At 46.0% G+C, this 22,209-nt stretch overlaps 1 protein-coding gene and 1 long non-coding RNA gene across 2 annotated transcripts in view; both read right to left on the bottom strand.

Moving 5' to 3' along the window:
* Positions 1–161: 161 nt before the first annotated feature.
* Positions 162–20,614, bottom strand: VSTM2B (V-set and transmembrane domain containing 2B). The gene is made up of 5 exons (XM_075101492.1): positions 20,194–20,614; positions 19,321–19,505; positions 17,745–17,774; positions 16,355–16,760; positions 162–277 (listed from the first exon to the last, which is right to left on the bottom strand). The coding sequence occupies exons 1-5, from the start codon at positions 20,264–20,266 to the stop codon at positions 189–191; spliced, it is 783 nt and encodes a 260-aa protein (XP_074957593.1). The 5' UTR covers positions 20,267–20,614; the 3' UTR covers positions 162–188.
* LOC142061017 (uncharacterized) overlaps positions 20,615–22,209 on the bottom strand; it is a 216,298-nt gene continuing 214,703 nt past the window's right edge. The window contains exon 7 of the long non-coding RNA XR_012662015.1: positions 20,615–21,537. This is a non-coding gene — a long non-coding RNA (uncharacterized LOC142061017). The remainder of the gene's footprint in view (positions 21,538–22,209) is intronic.

Consider the following 22,209-nt stretch of genomic DNA (forward strand, 5'->3'; position numbering starts at 1 on the left):
TCTATGTGGTTTACTTTCTGTGGCATCCAAAAATATGTTTTTCCTCCCCACGTAGAATTTATCATGCTTCTTTCAGTCTCCTTCTGTCCATCTTTAAAACCGTAGGTGTTTTTTTTAATTAGGGATTTGTTCTGCTTTTAAATAGGTTCCTTTTTGTTTGGCTGAGGAGGAGTGGAGGAAGTAGTCCATCAGTGGTTTACTAATAAGTGTACAAGCTTATGCAGTATTAACAGGAAGATATATAGGAGTGGGTCTGTAGCATAAATAGGTCCTGTACCTAGAAAAGAAAGAGACAAGGGAGAGAAGATTTTATCCTTTATCTTTTCCAATACAGAAGATTGAATGCGGAAGAGAAATATAGCAAAGATTTATTTTTATCACTTCAGAGCCAGGGGTCAGAAGCTTAATTTTAATAGTAAAGTAGCATCCTCAAGCTATCCAACTCAAATAGCTTTCTCTTCACCCTCCCAAATCTCACTCCACTTAGGTCATTTTATTATGCATTACTAATGGTATACCTGAACTTGGCTTCAGCCAAGTTACCAGCAATTGAGATTTCTATAAATACACCTTAATCTGGTATATAGTTTCTTGAGAAATGACAGGTATCAACCACCCATTACTTTAAAGGGAAATGACAAATGCTGCAGCTGTACTCCTTGATTAACAGGACATGAACCCATTTCATCTGGAATGGGAACAGAAAGACCTTGACATCTTCTTTACCTTTCATAGGAAAGAGCTGAATTTTAAATTAAAAATGTGCACACGAGCTGTAGAAAAAACAGAGGTCAGATGTGGAACACATCTGTTACAGTCATTTCTCCCAAACCCAGGGAGGGCAAGACCGCTCCTGCTTCTATGAGGTAAGCTTATGCAGCACGATATAGGGCTGCAGGGGTAGTTTTGTAGGTGCCATCACAGGAAAGCAGATGCCTGCAACCTTATGGCTGTAGAGGGAGGACGCAGCTCTCCCTGGACAGGAGCAGACACTGATGCCTTTGCTCACAGCGAGAAGTGGCATTCATGTCCACACTGCAGTTAAAAAGGCTGTCCCTGCCTTGTATCCACTTAGACTAAGATACTTGTTCTGTTTGGGTTTTTTTATATTCTAGTTACCTGCACCAAAAAGAGAGGAATTTACTTTGTGCCACTGTGGTCTGGCCCCTCTCCCTTGCGTGGGGCCGAGGTCCACTGGCCACACTCTGCCAGGAAAGCAGGACATGAAGGCACGGTGTGGGGCACCGGTGGTGCTCCCTCTCTGAAACAGGTCACTGCTCTGCTGCCAGGCAAGGGCAAGAATAGCCCCTTCTTATGGAGCAGATCTCCTCTCCTGGTGCAGCCTGTGGCATTGCTGCAGGACAAGAGATTAATGCCTTTCACTCCCCAAGGCCCTGCTGACCCATGCAAACATGGCTGGACTGGTCAGCAGCAGCAGCTGTTTGGGTTGGTCCCAAGTGCCAATGGATGACACCTTTCCAAAGCCATGACATGGACTGGTGCGTGCAGTTGTCACCAACACTGTAACATGACAATACAGGGCTGCACACCCATGACCAGTGTCTCATGTAGCTGTGGGACATTTCCACAGGGGTGAATGCAAAAGCAGGAGCCCAGTCGGAGCTTTGCCCTGCAGCTGCAGTGCACAGAGGCACCCAGGGAGAGGCCTCACCAGTGCTGAAGACCCTACACACAGGAGTAATCAATGCCCAAAATACTGACTGCCACACAGAAAAGTGACTGTCAGAGCCACTTTGCAAAGTGTGCAAGCTTTAAAAAAAAAAGGTTTTTGTGTTCCGTATCTCTGAAGAAGGGATCAGGCCACTTCTATTTAGGAAACTCACTACAGGCACCCTAATGCAAATACTTTAGTCCTGGTCTCTAGGAGATGTGAGTCCTCTCAGCTGTAGCATGAGCAAAGGAAATACCTCGAACAGTTCCTGAGTAAACCACTGCTCTTGGGCTCGCTGTTCAGGCTGCCTCGTAATCTATATATACCTCACCAGCAAAGCTAGAGTACTATTATCTAATATGAAAAAATAGTTCACAGTAATGTGGTGTGCAGTTGAGGAACTCAAGAAATGTCCCCACAGTGCTATCTCATAGATGCCTAGACTGCATGGAGATTATTTAGTTATTAAGGTTTTTAATTAAATCCTCGCATGCACAAGCACGTGGCTAAAGGACTGCCTATGTAGCAAGGCATTAAGATGAATACAGGATTTTTCTTTTTAAAGCTGAAAATCATTAAAAAACACAATTAACTCAGGTAACTAAAGGAGTAAGTCATTAAATTCCTGCAAAAAGACACTAGAAGCGTGTGCAGGGAAGTGCACAACAGCTGCTAAAGCTCGGGTTTCTGGCCAGCACATGGGACAGACAATCACCAGCCCCAAATATTCTTGCTATTCTGAGGCAGCAATGCAGGAGCTCACAAGCGTGGACTTGCCTTCTCTGCCCTGCAAACCAGCCCTGCAGAGCAGAGGTGCAAGGAGGTTTCTGCCCCTGGGGACCTGCTGGCAGGATAAGCAAACCCCCTTCCTGCACTGAAAGGGTGAGGGCAGCAGGAGCCCTGCCTGACTTGCCAGCCCAGGAGCAAGCAGGGCTGTGACAGCCATTTCCCAGCCTCGGGGACCTCCTCTCCTCCAGCAGGTACTACCGATCCCTTAAAAATACACAGTCAATTCACAAATATATTACGCCCTACAGTTTTAGCAAGGATAAAACCCTAACAGCAAATCTACCTACACCAGTAAGAGAAAACAGCTCGCTGACTAGGAAGGCTGAAAGTAAACCACCATTTTCTGCCTGTCTCTGAGCCTGACATGCTATGTGCTATCTGAAGACAGACTGCTTATTCACAAATTGCAGTCACTGGCACAACAGACCCATACTTCCAGTAAGCATATCCCCACTTCCAAGCTGTCAGATCACTCTTCTCACTTCTGAGACGCTGAACAACTGCAAGAACATGAGCCCAAGATGGTCCCCATGTGCTATCGCTGTCCCCCGTGCTGGGGGATGGCAAGGGCAGCCTGGCAGCAGCCAACACTCCTGACAGCTGCCTCCAGCTCACAGGTGCCAAATTTGTGCCAATTCCACACCTGCCCACCACTGCAGTGAAGATCTGGCCTTCGGTATTTATTATGCTCAAACCTGAGGGTAGGAAGAGCCCATTTTTCCCCGTCAGGGCTGACCTTGTTCTTTGAGTGAGCAGGACTTGAGTTTGGGGAGATACTTCTAGTGGCTCAGAAAAAAAGCTGCACTTTCGTAAGGGTGGAATCCCCCTGGAAACACTGAGGAACTCAACCTGGAGCAACAGGCTCTTGTGGCTCAAGTGCTGTTACAATCACCATACTGAAGGGCTGCAAAGGACACCAGTTTAGGATTGTTTCTGTCTTGAATGGAAAGCAGTATTTGTCACAACTCCACGCAGTAGCTGTGTGCCTGCTTCCCATATCATTCCTACACCTTCCTCTTAGTTTAAATCTCAATGCAGGACTGTGAATTAATGCATCAGTACAAATCTTTTGTCTTCTCCTCTTGTAGAATTTGCGTTGTTTTTAACCTACGTTATCCATTTTATTAATTTGACAGCAGAACATGAGTTCAGAGTCTGTTAATAGAATCTTAGCCATTAAATAAAATATATTATTTTAAAATATTTGAAAGCATTTATTCTTACTGAACACCAAACACAAGCTTTCTTTTTCATACTGATTTAGTGTTACTCTGCTCTAAGACTTCATGCAGTAGTAGCAGATATCCAGAACTTCATAATTCTCCTTCCTCTAAACATAAGCAGACTAGAAATAAATTTCCAGTAATTTCTCCCTGTTTAGTTAACTCAAACCCTTTTCATTATAGGTAGTATTGTTTATAAACAAGCCAACTTAGTGTCCTCAATTGTGCTTTTACTGCAGTAGTGGAAATCTTGACTTTTACTTTAAAAATTGCTGCATTTGTAGATGTGAACAAACAGAATGTGGTCTTGACCACTAGAATCTGGACATGCGATCAACCCAGATTTGAAAACAAAGAGCTTCTATCCAGAGACTTTAAATGAGGCGTACGCAGTTTCTTACAAACTATTGACACTTACAAGAAAATATTTCATTTGTATTTTGAATATTCATCTGATGTTTTGTTATTGTAAGCTTATTTATCACTACGTAGATTTACAATTTTTCTTTTCAATTATTTATATGCACACGGCTTAAAGGGAAAGTCTACCACTAAGCAGAACAATAAAAAATTGCTCTGTTCGTGTACGGTAAATTGCTCTCTGGCATCACTCATCCTTCTTTTCGATTTATAACATAATAATGTTTTACTGTAGTTTTCAATTTAATAATTTGCTTTGTGCCAGCATTCATCAAAATTTGACTTAAAACAGTTCATCCAATTGAAAACAATCATAGATTAACCAAGTGACTTGTGACACATGGGAAAAATGGGATGATTCTTTTACAAGCCATATTTAACTGATGGCCAAAACCCACAGTTTCCTATTTTTCTTCCTAGAAAGAATCTGAAAAGTCCCTTAATGTTTCTTTCTGAGGTAGTGGCAAAATGTAGTGGCCCATATAATAAAAAGCTGAAAGACATCAGTAGTCTGTTTTCCTCCAAAGATGAGATAACACCAAAATTTGACTGCCTGTTCATGATGGAGCTGGGACCCTGGCTGGCAGTATCACAAAACATTTCTCTGTAGTGGCTTTTATGCAGTGACCTGTTAGCCTCAGACGGTTTCCTTACAGAACAGTGGGCACTTAAAACTCTCAAACCTGGCATTTCATTAAGAGGTGAGGGATCAAATTGACCATATAGATTGATTTATTCTCTCAATCCAGAAACTTTAGACTGTGCTTGAGAAATTATTCTTGGAGAAACTGTTCCTACTATCTTGTATCTATTAAAAAAATAGGGGTTTATACAGGTTGGTTGTCAAGGATCATTACAAGCAATAACCTCCTAGAAAAAAGCAAATTATCTCTCACTGACATATATTTGGAATACTTCCACTGAAGTGAAGGGAGTTTACCCAGCTTCAGATATAAGAGCTTCTTAGAAGTTTTTAATTAAAAAGACACCATTACAAAGTCACTATACACTTACTGAACTGAACAGATAATAAGCTCCACCACACTAGAATTACTCCACAGTCTGAGACATGATGTTATAAGCTGCATATATCCTTCTTCCACTCTTAAATACTTACAGCACAATCCACACACTGCATTTTTGCTATGGGGGGGATTTTTTAAAGGCTTGTAACTGGTACCTTAAACTTCCTACTCCTTACCAAGTGCTAATTCTCCAGGATGGTGTGTAGAAGCGTCTCCAGAGCCTGTGCTAACTTTAGCACTCTCTCCCAGCTAAACCCTAGAGCACGGCACATAATGTGAGGTGCTCTTGTTAAGTATGTGGTACTATGGAAATCTGTGCAAAAATACTACAACGTGGGGTCTCCCTTGCTCCTGGCTTTCAGCTGGCTGTAGACCATCATGTCTAGGCACAACCAGAAACAGCTCCTGAGCTGCCTTTTGGTGTTGCTAATTTTGGCAGTTGTGACTTCCCAGATATTTATAAGCAACTGCATGGGATCTGCTCATCACTGAACCTGCCTAGAGGCACTATGAAAAAATAAGTCTTCTACCCATTAGACATTTTTATTTATGATTCAGTGAATTTTGGAACAGCTTTTCGTAACTCCTCTCACAGAAGTCAGCACATGTATTTATTTCCTCACAACCATGCAGGTAGCAATTACTTAGCGACAACTAAAACATCAGTATGCCATCAACACCATTTCCACACTAAATCCAAAACACACCACACCCACTACAGTGAAGAAAACTAACTCCATCCCAGCCAAAACCATGACAAGGGATAGGCTAGTGATCCTGCTTTCTTCCTTTATCCATGCCATCAAGGTTTTTAAGGTCAAGAGTAAATCTTCTCATGCAGCTGGATGAAACTATGAGCATTGCCCTCCACACCCTACTTGAAAATAGCCACATTCCACTTGCCTTATCCTCACCATAGCCTCAAACTCCCCGGGAAACTGAAACCAGTTTTACTGGCCAGAAGATGCTGGCCAGGGTTTTGTAAAACTGTGTCATCACTTTAGGTCTTAATTACACCTGAGTTTACTGTTTGTCTACCGTCTCTCTTAAGATATCCACTGCTATGTTCAGGCCTATATTTAGAAGTGAGCTGCCAAAGTACCATGTAACAAGTGTAACTGAAAGCCACTCCTACCCTAAGTTTGGACGCTCAACAGGTTTTAGTATTACAAATAAGAATCCATTTCCATTTGGAGTCATCAGCACTCCTGAAATGACCATGTTTGACTTGCCCATACCTGTATCAATTTACATGCTGGGCTGAACTCATGTGACTGAACACAGAGGGGAGGTAGAACGTAAGGCTCGATAATTCTACAGAGGCTGCATATAGGGCAGCACAGTGCAAATTTCCAGCATAGGTAGAAAAACAAGTATGTATATTTAAGAAAAATCCTATTCTTTGTAGAAGCCTCGTTCTTAATATTGATTGTTCTTGATGTGACAGCTGAAAAATCCCATCTAGGACAAAAGACTTTGGTGTTTTAGTGGTAAACCACAGCATGGGCAGCAGGAAGGCATGGGAACTGCAGCATTTTGAGAGGCATGACAGCAGTGTTAAGGAGACCAGCAGAACCTTTGTTTTCTTGAGAAGCAGCATCTTCTAGCTCCCTGAGCATTTCAGTCGACATACTTAACCCCCACTTGGAGAAAAGAAAACCACAACATGGCTAACCACCCTTGAATCCCCTGTTTTAGCAGATTTATGAAAAATGTGCCATGTACATTATATAGTTATGGACAGACTAGAAAACAAAGAAATTGGATGGTAAGGAGAGAGAGGTGTAGTCATGCAAGGAAATGATGCAGAAAGAAAAGTTTGGTTCTGATACCAAGCTAAGAAAAGAAGAAGATTCCTTCAGCAGTGTCGATTTTCTGAAGTACTGCAGTGGTTTGCTGGAAGTCAATCTGCGTGAGCGCCTGTGGGATAGGACAGGCACAGGAATTGGTAGAGGAGTTGGGTATATGTTTCTTCAGGCACTTGCAATCATTGAGGTGGATTTCTGTTCACATTAGAGCTCATTTCAACTGAGACTCATTAAGGTCAAATTGTTCTCAAAATATTAGGACTGACAATCCCTTCCAAACATGCATATGGTACAAGGATCAGTCAAGTGCTCAATTATCCTCTGTGGAGGCTCCTCCCTTTTTTCTCCTAGATTGTAAGGACATTATTAGACACAAGCTATAGGATTAGATGGACAATTGATCTGATCCAGTTCGACAGTTGCTGCAGGTCTTCATGGCAAGACATTTTTGTATTAAACACAGCTACTAACAAACAGAAAGGGGGTAGTTAGACTAGTGGATTAGATGAATGTATGGAAGTGCATATCAGGTAGAGAGCATGAAATGCTTCTACCTTTTTATAAAGCATTTCTATTTTTTAGGTTACCAGAGAAATATGTGGTTTCATTGTCGATAGGCTGGCAAAAACTCACCTCCCACTAAAGCTACAAGAAGTAGGGATACACAATACAGAGAAGGGTTGGTTCATTTCCCCTCAATTTCCCCAATTCCCTTCTGTGGCAGCCAAAGATGTACAGACCAGTTAGCATTCTTACTGAAAGCCTCACTCCGCTTCTACCAAATGCTACGTTTGACTATGAAAACTGCTGTATTGAGAGAGAGTGCTGCCCCTGGAAAGCCCAGCAGAGCAGCAGCTGAGCCGATTCCAATGGAGCCAGGCTCTTGAGGGACTGCTCTTGGGATCTGTCCTACACTGGAGACAGCCAAATAACCGACTAGCCACTCTAATATCCACTCTTGGAAAGGTTAAGGGGAAACTTCAAGAAAACACCAGCACATGCTTCAAGAAAACACCAAGGCTAACTTATGACTAAGTGAAAAAGAAACACTGCTATGGACAGTGTCAATGTAGAATAGGAATGTATCCTGAATACTTAAAGCGAGTCATTCATTCTATATAGATTATACAGCTTAAATACTTTATATTGGTCTGCATTTAAATAAGCCTGTAAATTCCCTCTTTTGAGACCTGCAGCTGGTCTCTACTTTATAGTACATTCCCATGAACAGATTTCTGCTTTGGTATCTGTGAGATGATCTCTCCTCACCAAATATCTTCCTAAATAGACCCAAACCATGTAACTATGGCTTTGTTTCATTTCCAGAATTTTCTGCAGTTCCATGACCTAAAAGTAACTTAATAAAATCAAGCACTATTAATTCACATCTCTCATTATTATGAGAGATGCAAAATTCTTTGTCATGTGATTTGGCAGAAAATAAATTTTGAACTGAAACATACAGAAAAATAACTAACTACGTTAGTGGTAGTTCAGGTGGTAGATGAACATCCAGCCCTACATATCCTTCTTCAGTACTACTACATGAGCAAGTCCACAGCATATTGATACACACCAATAGCAAAAAGCACAACTCAAACTACCCAAATCATAAAGCAATGAAGAATACTGGTAGCAGGGTTTCAGTTACTGAGTTTTGAAGTGAATCTGGGCCATATTCTCAAGTTTTTCATTATAAGCAGGAGGACCAAAAAGCCACGTTGCAAAAAGCAGGTAAGCTAGATATGGTCATGCAATTCTGTAAGTTGACACTTTAAGAAAAAACTTGCAATAAAAGTCACACTGGATGGAACCACAGATTTCACATTCTGTAACTGAAACAAGCTGTAAATATTTGAAACCCAGAAGTAAAGAACAAGACAGTGTAGTTCTCACTTCACTTGTCTTTTAGAGTATTTTTTACTTGATTTGGATCAGGAGCAAGTTGCCAATGTAGTTGTAATTCTCACTCCAATCAGAATTACTAAAGTTAAGCAGATCTGAGAGCAGATTATCTAAGGATTTTTTAAAAAAATAACCCTATCCTGTCTATACTTAATGAATAGAGCTAAGTGCATTAGCAGAATACATGATGACACAAGGAAAACAGCTGCATTGAGAGCATGTGCCTGAAAAAAAAGCAGAGCCTGTGATTTACATAAAAAAGGGATCACCTTTTTGCTATGAACAGTGACATTTGGGGAGCGATCCGCAAATACACAGACCCTCCAAACCTTTCCAATGATTGATTGATACTTGCTAGGTATTAGCTAACTAAAGACATGCCCATGCCCTAGATCTAAGGAAGGCCAAACTTTACAGAATAAGCCAGCAAGGGGTTATTTGGAAAAGCTGTGAACACCGGAAGTTCCTCAGTGCCCTCTTTACATGTGAGATCTCCAGCTCCCTGGCATGAGAGGGATTCAGAGTACAACAACAATTTTAAAATTTGTAAGACAGTAAAGTAGTTCTAATTATACCAGTTTCATGAATTTTACACATGACCAATAAATGACAGGCATGGAAGACGACATCCATTAGAGGACTTACTAACTGTCCTCTGCATAATTTCAAAGTTAGCAGCTGCCCCTAGCCCACACACACACACCCCCCGCCACCCCCCAAGGATGCCCTGCCTCCTAGCCGCAACCATGCAAATGCAGGGTAAGACCAGGTACTACAGCAACTACGTGACATCCTGCATAAGCTTCATTAGCACAGCTCCCTTCTCCAGCCGTGCCACAACGATCTGCATGCTGCGATCACACTGAATTCTCCACAGAGCACAGCTGCCGCTCTGCCAAACTGCTCTTCTTTCCAGCTAATAAAATTGCCTTCCAACTGATAACAGCCTAGCAATATAAAATACTCGGTTGTTAACCGCTGTTTTGACAAATAATACCATTCTGCTGACAATCCCATTTTTTCCAATACAAACCTACTTGAACTGTTTATTATTGACTTATGGGACTGCTCTGCCATTATCTAATTTTAAAAAACATATAGTAAACAGCAATAGTGAACCTACCAGCATTCTCACTCCTTTAGCAAAGCTAAATCAAAACTGAAAACAAACGCCTTTTATTACCAGCACAGTCCTGTCAGGCTCTATTATGTATAGGAAAAATACCTTCACAGGACTACTATAAGATCCTGGCAAATTCTACTTCATGTTTCCTTTCCAACTACAGACCACCACTACTAATATCCTTCTCAAAACTAGTACCAGTAAGATTGTCTTGACACTTCTTTCTGCTATGACTTCTAAGTATACCACAAAGTATTAGGGACCTATATAACTCACAACACAGTTCAAGTGTTACTTTATACATCAGTAAAGTTGCATCAGTAGAGCAGCGGTGGGGAATGTATAACAATTACCTGCATCTTGTAAAATACACAGCCTAAGTTAGCTCGTAGTGCAAAGTAAGGCTCCATTTTGCAAAGTATCTATTGAAACTGTACATAAAGAACTAGCAGTATATGTATATTCCTGCCCAAAATGATGCTTGTTCATGCAAAAAGACACATGGGTGCACTCAGCCTTCCCTCGTACAAATTTCTGATTTTCACACACTAACAAATCAATCTCATACAGAAATCTAGACTGTTATGTAGAGCTTCCACATTCATTAGAAAGACCTGGAATACCCCTTTCATTGTGTTCAGTAATATTTTTTAAAACATTTTTTCATCTGTAACTTGAAGATATTTAAGAAGTTCAAATATTATTCAGATTTCTTCGAGGACACTGCACAAGCTTTAGTAGAATAGGTTAGTACAGTTTTGTCTGTCCTCCAGGGAACAAGCAAGAACTGCTGAAAGGAGGTTACTCAAATAAATTGCATTTCCACAGTATAAAACCACCCTGGCACAGCTTGTTTCTGCCCTAGGTAATGAGGTGACACGGTACTGCAGTTTGTGCTTTTGTCCAGTTCGAGAATTAATCCATATTACACACACACAAAAGAAAATATTTGACCTCACTTGTCCCCAAAGCAGTCTAATTTGCCTAGATATTAAAGCGCTAGTGATGTGTATTTAATGAGAATTCTTTTTGCATGTTTATTATCCAGTGACATTTAGGAGGTCAGCCTGATAATTCAGTTATGGCCTCTGTCTTGCTACCTTACTTAACATGAAGGAAAATGTGATGTGACCCAGGCTGCATTTAACTACAAATAACAACAGAATGTGAGCTCATATATGGTGTCGTAAAATGCACAGGGGGAGCGAAGCAGACCAAGCTGGAAACGTAGGGAACCTAACCTGAACAGCAACGTAGAGACTTTCCTTTCTTGCCATTTTGTTTAATGTTCATCTACCAAAGATAAACAAGCTCCACGGGCTATTTCTCAAGCTAGCATGCAGCGTCATTCAAATTTGGGCAAAGCCAGGAGAGCCCTAGGCCCTAACCCTTACCCAAACTTAATCCAAACTCAACCACAGCCACTCCAGAGGCCCTCTAACCAGCCACAGCTTGTTGTGCTCAAGAAAACAGTGTATTCTTGACATTTACTTTCCTGTCTCTAAGCTGTAAAAAAACACCTTTTGCTTCCCAGTGCACGATGGAGATCTAACGCTCTCCCACCACATGGTCTCCTGCCTCAATGCAGGTTGCCACAGCTTGACTTTGCACATGTACTGCTCTGAAGAGCACCACCAGGAGCTGCACATGCACAGAGACTACAGAATTGGGACCCAGTGCTTTATTATCTCAGGCCACGTAGCCCACAAGCAGACTTCCTTCTGCCTCAGACATAAAAGGCGCTGTGGGGAGGTGAGAGGGATAGGCGTGAAGACTTATTTTCTTCTGTGCTGTGAACACTTCATCTCTGCATAACACGAGTCTCTCTGTGTCCTTCCTAGAGCGCTCTAAGCATAATGAAGCACAGTTTCTTGTTTCACACTCCCATCTTTGTTTATTTTAGAGCTTTCACTTCATAGCTTTGAGGCTAGAGATCAAACAAATAAAAGGGAATTTGGAAGCTGCAATGTCTGACCTACATTCTGCTCAGAAGTTAAACTAAAAATTGTCCCCAAGCCAATACACAGGCACTCACTTTGGAGACCATTTGGTAGGGTACAATACAGCCAACTTGCCTCCCAGAAGGTCAGTATGACGATCCTTGTTTATTATTTCACCTATCAGATGACAAAGTTAGTCTCACAACTAAGGCACTGGACTTAAATTGAAGAGATCTGAAATTAAGTTTTCATATTTAATTTCACAGCTGCCACACACTCAAAGTCAATCATCACTCTTCCTGCCATTTGTCCATCTCATCCATTTGGACTACAAACTTTCTGGGACACAAACACTGCGTGTCTTGCTCAGCGATGTTCCTATATCCCCGCTAGTTACCCAGTAAAAAGCTAAGAACACTTCCAAAAATATTAACACTTTATGCACTCTTTCACTTGCTCACCCTGATTTTTATCTGCAGCAAAAGATTCCATTTGTGTGTAAGTATTTAAACTAAAAGCTAAATATTATTTTCATTTACAACCATACGGACAACAACTCCTTCTCTGATGGTATTAAACTCAATGATCTTACCAGCAGACCTTTGCCTCCTTGCAGCCTAAGTAACATGTTCTCAGTTTCCACTTCAGTCTACCTTACCAGCAGACAAACAGTAATCTTTTTGACTCTCGTAAGACCACAGCACTAAGTTTTTATATGGTAGTTTAAGCATTACAGACAAAATTCTGTTTGAGTAGCTAATATTTCTGGCATATCAGGGAGTTTTCTGTTACATTGGATCTACTCCCTTATATACTGTAACGCTAATAACAAATTTCTACCAAATACAATTTCAGATGACATGTCCAAAACTATGGATTTTCTATTTATACGTGATTTGTCAGAGGAGACTCTATGCTCTTTAGAGAACCTCAGTAACAGACACATTTAGTCTAACAAGTTCATGTTTCAGTTCAACTAGAAGATGTAAAGAATCACATTTTTCCACGGTGCATGACTGTGACTCCAGCTGAAGTCAACAGGAGCCCTGCAGGCACATCTAAAAGCAGCATTTGATCTATTATCACATTTATTGGAATACACGCACATAGAGGGCTTGTCTTACTACACTGAACATATTGGGAAGATTTACATTACAAGGAAAATAGGATTCGAGCCCAATTCATGCAGAACACTGTGGCTAGTGCCATGCCATCAGCTTTTAGACAGAACTCTCCAGTATATTAAATTAGACCGTTTCTTAATCAGTGATGGCAAATCCATTGTTTGAACACATTTCTGCTTTTATACAGAGGAAATAACCCCATATACAATGAAAGACTTACAAATGCTAAAGACTTTTGCAAGTAAGTGTATTAGATTATGCAATTATTACAGACAGATTTGGTGCAAGTACTTATTTGTATGTGTGTTTTGTTAGAGAGCTCAAAATAGGATAATGAAGCACATGTATTATGCTGCTATGTATATATATAATTCATACAGCAGTGCAGGGGTCCTGCAGTTGCATACACCTATGTGAACAAAGATTTAGTTTGATTTGATGGCCCTACTGTATGGAAAACCAGCTACAATGCTGCCTTGAGGGAGTGGACTCAAAACAGGGCTTCTAGTTTTCAGAGGTAAAAAAGAGGAAAAAAAGTATTTCCTATAAAAGACTGCATCCTTTACAGAGAAAAAATAATTATTGTAACTAAAATAGCTCTAAAGAACACCACTTTATCATACTGATGGGAAACTGAAGCTCAAGGATGTAATTTTCTTTTAAGAAGTTCTGAAGAAAGTTTAGTGCTTATCCAACCCAAGTGACAGCACTGGAGACCTGAGTCTTCGATTTCCTCACAAAAGCATGTGCTATCCCTGCAAGTCCTCATCACACTGAATTCCACATTAGTATTTTAGCCACATACCTTTATTCTGAGTAAGGAGCAACACTTCATGTCTAGGGGAGATAAATCCATTTCTTGCCTCTATACCAAGCTGTCTCTCTCTGCTTCAAACCAACTAGCTGGTCTGGACAGCCTTTCTAAAATACACGGGTGATGGGGACTGGGTACGGCAACCAGCAATCTGCTTCACAAAAACAGCCAGAGAGACATCTCGTGGTAACAAGTCTCAGTTCTGGTCCAGAAGGCACCTGAATCAGTAACTTTGAGGGCCAAGTCTTTCAGCTGATGATCTACTGAGCCATGTTGTGGCTGATGTTTTATTGGCAAGTAATTACAGGCAGCTCCAAACTGCCACAGGTATAGAAATTACAATAAACCAAGTAGAAGCCTGTTTTTCAGGGGGTCTTGATTCAAGCAAGAGCGAAAAGATTATTTTTACAGAGGACTATACCAAAATACAAAATTAGTTGCCTCCCCCATATGAAGAAAAAAAGCAGTTGCTAATTTATACCTTCTTAAGTCAGTACTATGAACAGGGACAGGAGTCCCGTCCTCTCTACACTGACTTCACCTTTCCCTGGAAGAGAAACTGCCACGGAGTGGCACTGTTCACGGGTAGCAGTGTGCACAGAGGAGATGTCACTGCAGGAAATTTTAGTTTAGCCTGTTTTGTAGCCCTCTTAGCATCAGTCTCCATCTGGAGATCCCCACAAAGTATTTTTCTGTATTTCGCTACGTTTTTCACTGATTTAAATAATTCCATTATCTTCACTGCTAGCCACAATGCTTATAGTTTATTTTCAGAATTTAATCCAGTCTACAAATGATGCAGCAGTGCCACATCCCCAAACCACAGACTTGTAAAAAATCAGGATAGACAGCAGTTTAGATGTTCTGGGCAGGGGGTCTTGCCCTAACAGACATTTGTGACGTGCTCTCTTGGCAGCACATACTCACATCCATCTGCTGAGATGGAACTGAGCCCACTGCACTTTCATCATCCTGTTTGTAGTTCACAAGCACCACATAAGCTCTGGGTTCAGTAGTCAGGGCACACAGCGCTGCGAATCCTAAACCTAACTTCTCTTGTCAGCATGGAAAACATTACTAGAATTCTCACTGTGGGGGACTGGAAAGAAGAAACACGAAAACAACCACCAGCCCTGGGCTCCTAGAAGGAAAGCAGATCTTTCCAATAGGAAAACAACAGATCATGAGCATTACAGTGTTTGGTTTGATTTCTTGTGGTCAGTGAATTTAGCAAAAGCAAACTGAACTTTTTTATATGCCCACAGGCAACTGCAGTTAGACCTCAGGAATTACTTTGTCTTCCACTAGATGCCAGTGAACAGCCACGTTAGTCTTAGGAATGACAAGGAATAAACCCTAGTTTTCACACATATTTCTACATGAGAAAGAAACTATTTAGAAAACAGCGAAAGGTTGCAGCCAGATAAAACACAGCACCTATAAAACACCAGCAGGTCACAGTGACCCACATACAACTGATTTCCATTACTGTGAGCCAAAACCTGCAACTGCTTGCCCTGAGAGTGTGAAGAGGTATCAGGAAGAAGTGTGAACATTCCTGCATGAGGATTATGAATCTGCATCAGAAGAGACTCAGCAGAGAGGGGAGCTCAGGGCTTTCCCTACACAGTCAGTGGCATGAAATTGTTTCCCTTCTCACACAGATAACTTGGCAGGGACATTTGTTCAACGTTAGCTAAGTGACAGTGGCTGAGAGGGGAGCTAAAGCCCAGGCAGAGCAGCACCACACCTCTGAAGCTTGGAACACCTTTGCAATTGCAGATTTAAGACTCTCAGTTCTTTGTCCCAGACTTTGCTGTCATTAGTGTAAATAAAGGTTTACAATGGCCTTCTCCAGCTAGCTGTAATATGGTAATGTGGCATTAATAACATAATACAGTATTAACTGACAGACAAGCAGTATTAGCACAACGTTTACATTTGCAATCCATTATAGAGTGTAGCATCTCCAGTTCTTATCCTGCCAGTAACTCAGACATGGAGCTCATTACACAACAATACCCTTCCAAACCTGCATCCTGCTCCGTATGCGCCCCATGCCTGTCCAGGGCAACCAGCCCCGGTAACCACTCGCTGATTTTAATTCTCCGCAGAACAGCCATGGCATTTCGCTCACTTGAGACTGCACCTACTGTTTACAACGCCACGTCCAAAAAGCGGTAAAAGGGACTCTGAAAGCAGGGCCTCCCACAGCCCCTACCAAAGGGCAGCAGGTCCCAGCCTCGCGCTCAGACCTCCCACCCCAGCCCCACGCCTCTGTGCTACCTTCTGACAAGGCAGGGCGTGACGCACCGGCCCTGGCTTTTGCGGTACTTCAAGTACATCTACTTAGAGACGTGGGTGCAGTTATTTAGCTTTAGCATCGTAGTGCCGGTCCCACCCGTGACAGAGGGGTCCCGCGGTGCCCGACCCTAACCCGAGCAGTGGCAGTCGGGGGGCCAGCCCTGGCAGAGGAGAGGGGCGCACCACCGCCCGCGCCCCGCGCCCTACCTGACCCGTGCTGCTGGCGGAGGATGACGGCCTGCCCGGGCGGCGGCGAGCCCGAGGAGGCGGCGACGGTGGCCGAGGCGGAGGCGGTGGGGGCAGCGGCGGCGGCCCCCCCCTCGGCCGGGGGCGGCGGCGGGTGCTTGCCGGGGCCCGGCGGCGGCGTGAGCCGTGCGGCGGGGCCGTGACGGCGTGAGGCCGCGCCGCTCTGGATGTGCGAGACTGCCTCGGCCGCCTGCACGTCAGGCGGCGCGAAGCGGGAAACGACGCGTAGCAGCGCTTGGGCCTTGTGCTCCTGCGTCTCGTCGTCGCTGTAATCCGCCACGCGGCACTCGTAGACGCCCTCGTCCTGCCGCCGCACGCCCGAGAGCCGCAGCCGGTGCGAGATGTCGTTGCCCTGGACGCGGACCGTCTGCAAGAGAGCGCAGCGCCGGGCGCCGCCTCAGCAACGGCCACCGGCCCCCTCCGCCGCTTCCCCTCCTCCCCTTCCCTTCCCCCGCAGCGACCCTGCTCTCCGCGGGGCGGCCCCGGCAGAGCTCCCTCTCGCCCCAGCTGCGGGTCCTTCCTTTGCTGTCAGGAACACCGAACCCGGGCTAATTCCGCCCCCAACCGAATGCACAGGGGCTCCCTGCGCCCCATCACCCCCACGCACCCCCCGCCGTGCCCGCCCCCAGCCTGGGGGTCCCTTCTCCCGCCCAGTACCGCAGAGACCCCCGCAGGCATCCCGTCTCCCAGGCAGCCTCCAGCCCGCACGAACCACCCTGAACCCCGCACCTGGGGAAAGCCCAGCACCCCGGGGGTCTCCTGCTGCGGAGTGCCAAGCCCTGCGGGTGCAGCGCCCCCCGACCGGGCCGAGAGGGTGCCCTACAGTCCCGGTGCAGGCCTCGCCCCGCCGCTACAGCGGGAGGGACCGGCCCCGGCTACGCCTCAGCACCGCGGGGAAGGGTCGGCGCGCCCCGGCAGCCGCCGCGCTGGGACAGAGGGAAGCCCGGGCCCGCATCGAGGGCAAAAAGGCTCCTTTCCTGCAGGACGGAGAGAGAAGGGGGTCGCCACAGACGACTGGGGTTTGCACAGGGATGGGGAAAAAAAGCAAACTTCTCTCCTGATCCGGCCCACAGTCCTCTTCAAACGTGGCTAAGGAGGAGCTGTAAGGCAAGCATCACCTCTCGATTGTGAGGAATGAGACGTGCCTGCTAAACCAGCAGCAGATGGTAATGTTTTGACCAAGCCACCACACGCCGAGGGGGGGAGATGTGCCACACTCCTGCCATGCTGCAGGAGCAGGGCTGCCAGTGAGACCAACTGCATTCGCACGTCAGGAAAGGAAGGGGACATGCAGCAAATCCCACGTGTATGGGAGGAAGGGGGTGCACCACCCAGCTCAAGCTGCACTTACACTGATTTTGGTTGCATCCTTGTTCGTTACCTAAAAGAACAGGAAAAAAGAGGGATTAGACTCAGCTCTGCCAGCACCTGGACAAGATGCTCATCTTCTCACCCCAGTGCAAGGACAAGACAAGGACAGACGCAACTTTCTCCACTTGCTGCTCACACAGCCCGTGCATGGCTGGAGGGTACTTCCTCGGGCAACAGGGAAGGCAGCTTAGCTGGGGGGACTGTTTTGGTAAAGCTGCTGTGATACCCACAGAAGCACTGCCTTTACCAAGGGTGCGAACAGCAGCCAAATAAGTGCTTGTTGCATGCTGTGCTGCTCACAGGCACTGACAAACACTGGGGAAGATGCTTCACCAGCAGCATTAGCACAGCTGTGAGGTCCTTGGGCAGGCTGGATCCCACACTGCTCAGGGCACAGCTTTGGTCCTGAAACATCCTGGGAGCAAGTATCACTCAGCAGGTTTTGTACTTGGTTATTTTTTTGTCTCCAGCCAACTACTGTAAACCTAAGTCATGCCTCAGATCTCACTGATGCGCCTCCCAGGGAGATGGTCATCATTCTCCAGGCATGCCCTGTCATCATTTATTGTAAAAGCAACTCACGGTTTTTATATAAGGTTAAAGAAGGCACTTAAATCCAAGCGATTTATTTCCCTGTCTGACAACTGACTTACACTTTCCTCAGCTAGGCAGCATTGCATTAGCTCAGCGCCTATATGCTTTGCATCTCTATTTGAGCTCTGCAGGAAAACAAGCGTGCTACAGAGAGGGGAGCTGGCACAGGCATGCAGGCTGCCACGGGGCAGGGGCTGGGGGGCTGGAGAGGGTGATGTGCCCCGTGCAACACGGCCTGAAAATCCTGCTTCACCCCACTCCTGTTTAGCACCAGCAAGGTGTCTTGCGCTGGAGGGAAGCTGCAGAATGAACTGGCTTATGTTGGGGAAATGCAGCTGAAAAATTTAGATTAGAGCCTACCATCACACCAGGAAGCTTGCTAGGGGGAGGGGAAAGGACAGGCAAGATTTAACTCTGCTTCATGCAACCGACTGTCCAGATACGGACACAGATGTGTACATGTACCCCAAGAAATAGTTTGCGTTTGGGTATGCAGAGTGATACATATTTAACATACCAACAGAGAGGTGTTCCCCTCATGCCTTTCTTTGCTCTATCAGCGAGCAAACCTTTTACAATGATTACAATGACGTCTCCAACCTTTTCCAATGATTCCTAGCTCAGCCTACAGAAGCACTGTTTTTCACTTGTCCCCACTTCATACTACAGCTGTTTTTGACTGCCTCTCTTGGGTCCTCATTGCCAGTTTTGCAGCGGGATATTTATTGCTTTCTATTTGCAATCCTTAAAGTACTGATGTTTCTTCCTGAGGTGAAGTCCCCCACGGTGCATGCCCTGTCCTCCTCTGCTCAGGGAGGTCTCTGGGACGCCGGCACTTCCAACCACTCACTGGCACTGGGTAGAGGAAGTGCTCTCCTCTCTGGGACTGCTGGGTTTATTTTGAGCACCCTCTGAACACGTTGCACTCGATGAACAGATACATCTCCATAGAGCTGTATTACCTTGCTCCTGCTGCCGGGGACACTGATGGCTAATTCGTGTGCAAGTTCTCTGGCTGGTTCTTTAAGGTACCACCACTGGATTTCCAAGGAGTAAGAGGTGGATCCGCTGGCTCGGAAAGCACAAGGCATCTCAATATCATCTCCCTCCCTAACAGTCACATCTTTGGGAACTTCAGTAAAGGTAGCTAGGAGGGGAAGATAGAGTTACAAGGGCTGGTTAATGGGAGAGGTTAAAAGACAAGATCAGTCTTTTTAAGCGTAAGGCGAGCTGTTCCAGCTGAAGAGCTAGGCGCTGACAGAGACAGGGGTTTCCTGTAGTCTGGTGATCACAGAATAAGTGGAGCATCCAGGATTGCGCACCCGGGGCAGGGCCGATCCGCTCCCCGCCACCCCGCAGCCGGGGGCCGCGGCTCCAGCGGAAAGGGAAAGTTCGACGAGGATCTTAAAACCCCCTCGTCCTCCCAAGAAAGCCCTCGGCTGTGTACAGCGACACCAGTGTCCCACCGCCCCCTCCCCCAGACGCGGCGCGGGAACTGTCCCGGGCTGCGCGCCCGGCCGGCCCCGCTCCGCGCCGGTGGCTGCAAGGCGCCGAGCACGCCCCGCCGGCAGCTGCGGCCGCAACAGTGCCACCTTGTTCTGCTAAAAGGCCCCCCCCGGCAGCGCTCCCTGCCCCCAGCCAGCGATTCGTCTACAGGAAAAAGCAGTGGCAAGGACGGGGCTCGGAGCAACTGCTGGCCGGAGCGAGGCGGCTAGCGCTCAGCTGCGCGCACGGCGGCGAGCCCCGCAGGCATCGGAGACCCCGCCGCCTCCCGCCAGCAAGCTGTCCCCGGAGCGGCGGCTCACCGCGGGAGGAGGCAGAAGTTTCCTACTCACCGGTGACGATGAACAGCAGAGGTGCGTTGAACATCAGGGAACAGAGGCTGCAGAAGAGCCCCCGATTTTCCATCTCATCTATGTGGGCTGCGGGCGGGGGCCGGGCTCGGGGCGCAGCCGGGCACGCCTCAATCCATCGCACACATCGGGGCTGGGTCAGGGCTCCTTCCCAAAAAGCCAAAGCCACCCGACTAACCTCGGTGCGTGGGGAAGCAAATATAAAATCCACAGCTGGCTGCTCAAACTCGCTCGCAGGTGGAAGCAATGTTCCTGGGAATGATGCAATCAATCTCGTCCCGGTTCTTTGCTCCCCCACTCGCCGGTGCTCCCGCCGCCGGCGGGATTCAACTGCCCTGCGCTGAATAGGGGCTCCCGCTGTCCGCAAGCGAGGAGGCGACGCTGGGCTCCCCTCCGAGACCCATCACACTGACAAGTCCGCTCTTGCAGCTCGCAGGAAGGTCTGGCGAGGCGGCAGGGACGAGCCTCCCCTCTCCTCCCTGAGCCTGGGGAGCGCCCGGCGTGTTCCCGTTGGGGGCCGGGCTCTGCCCCAGCACGGGCGGTGGCTGCACGGAGGAGTCGCTCCAGCACGTCCGAGCCCTCCCCGCCCGCGCGACGAGCGGCCCCGACCGCAGCTGCACCCGCGGGCCCCGCCCCCGCCTCCGCGCTCCGCACCGCCCACAGCGGTAGGACCCCGCCTGGCGCCGCCCCGCACCCCGCCGATTTCCTGTGCAAGCGAGGGCGGCGGCGCTGTCCACGTGCACCTCCCACTTTTCTCAAGACCCCAGACTCGCTGTGGGCCCAACGACGACGCACTTGAAAGAAGAGCAGCGACCTGCTCTTTGCGGGCGCGCCTGGCTCTCCTCTCAGGGTGCGTGCCCGAAGCTAACTATTCAGTTGCTGTCAGGCTTCCAAACTTGCTATGTTTACTACTTGTTAAAATACGTTAAGGAAGACAGCCCCCACTATCGATTTGGAATACAGTATCATAAAAAGAAAATGTTTCTGTGGATCAGCTGTTTCTCAGGCAAATGTCCCAATTAAAAAATAGAATCGATCAAGAGTCAAGTCTGTAAAGTCATTACAGTGAGTTACGATCACAAGCAAGTCTGATTTTTGCAGTAAGTAATGTGAGGGAGCTGTATTTTAATAAATTTGAGGTGCCTTTCTAAAATCTGTGCCTTTTTTCCCTGAAATTTCATTAAAAGTCACCATTTTATTCAGCCGCAACTTCATTTAATTACTGGGATGGCATGGGAAGTGTGTTTTGTGATCCACAGAAAATTTCCATTTATTTTTAATGTCTTCATTCTGTACCAGAATGCAAAGTTGGATGCATGAAGACTTCTGTGGAACAAATTATTCAGAAACATTCACTTTTTTAATAACTAAATGGGACCAATTTTTAAACGGGTCCTAGTATCTAGCTTCCCAGCCACCTCCCCACCTGGCCAGACAGACTGCTTAAGCAGTTGGGCCAGACCAGCTGCCGGCTCCCTGCTAGGAAAACGCACCCACACGGTTTCCACCAGGAAGTTTCAGTAAAGTTCACATGATCCTGAAGAATACTGAAACTGCATAAAATCAATATTTCCTGATGGAAATTTTTTTCTTAGGAGTCTTTTCAGCCATTCCTATTGATCATATCATGATTTAAATCCTACAACAGTCCTGTGGCAGGTCTATGACAACTTGCCTGAAGAGCAGCTCCTTGCCTTCCTTCATAGCCTTTACTGGGAGCCTGAATCCTGCCAGCAGGCAGAGCCCAGTTCCCCAGGCAGGTGGAGTCAGACCCCACCAGTCATAAAAGCTTTTACTGTAATAACTATTAAATACCATTTAATCAAATAGTCTAATAATCACTTATGCTTTGCTTTTCCACCCAAAAGCTCAGTGTGCTTCATGCAGTAAGTAAGCATCATTATTTCTTTTCACATATGGCCTTAAGCCATGTAGCACTGCAGTGAGTTTTATTACCACCTTGCCAGACTCCCTGCACAGTGCTTCCCCTACCAGGCC

This window comes from Phalacrocorax aristotelis, chromosome 8 (genome assembly GCF_949628215.1).
Source record: "Phalacrocorax aristotelis chromosome 8, bGulAri2.1, whole genome shotgun sequence".
NCBI lineage: Eukaryota > Metazoa > Chordata > Aves > Suliformes > Phalacrocoracidae > Phalacrocorax > Phalacrocorax aristotelis.

What these genes read in the sequence shown, in the direction of transcription:
- VSTM2B (XM_075101492.1), bottom strand. Translation starts at nt 20,266, where the DNA reads ATGGAAAATCGGGGGCTCTTCTGCAGCCTCTGTTCCCTGATGTTCAAC. An exon ending in TCCCCGGCAGCAGGAGCAAG is followed by an intron (nt 17,775 to 19,320) that starts GTAATACAGCTC and finishes CTGTTCTTTTAG; the next exon opens with GTAACGAACAAGGATGCAAC. An exon ending in CCGCCAGCAGCACGGGTCAG is followed by an intron (nt 278 to 16,354) that starts GTAGGGCGCGGG and finishes TTTCTTTTCTAG; the next exon opens with GTACAGGACCTATTTATGCT.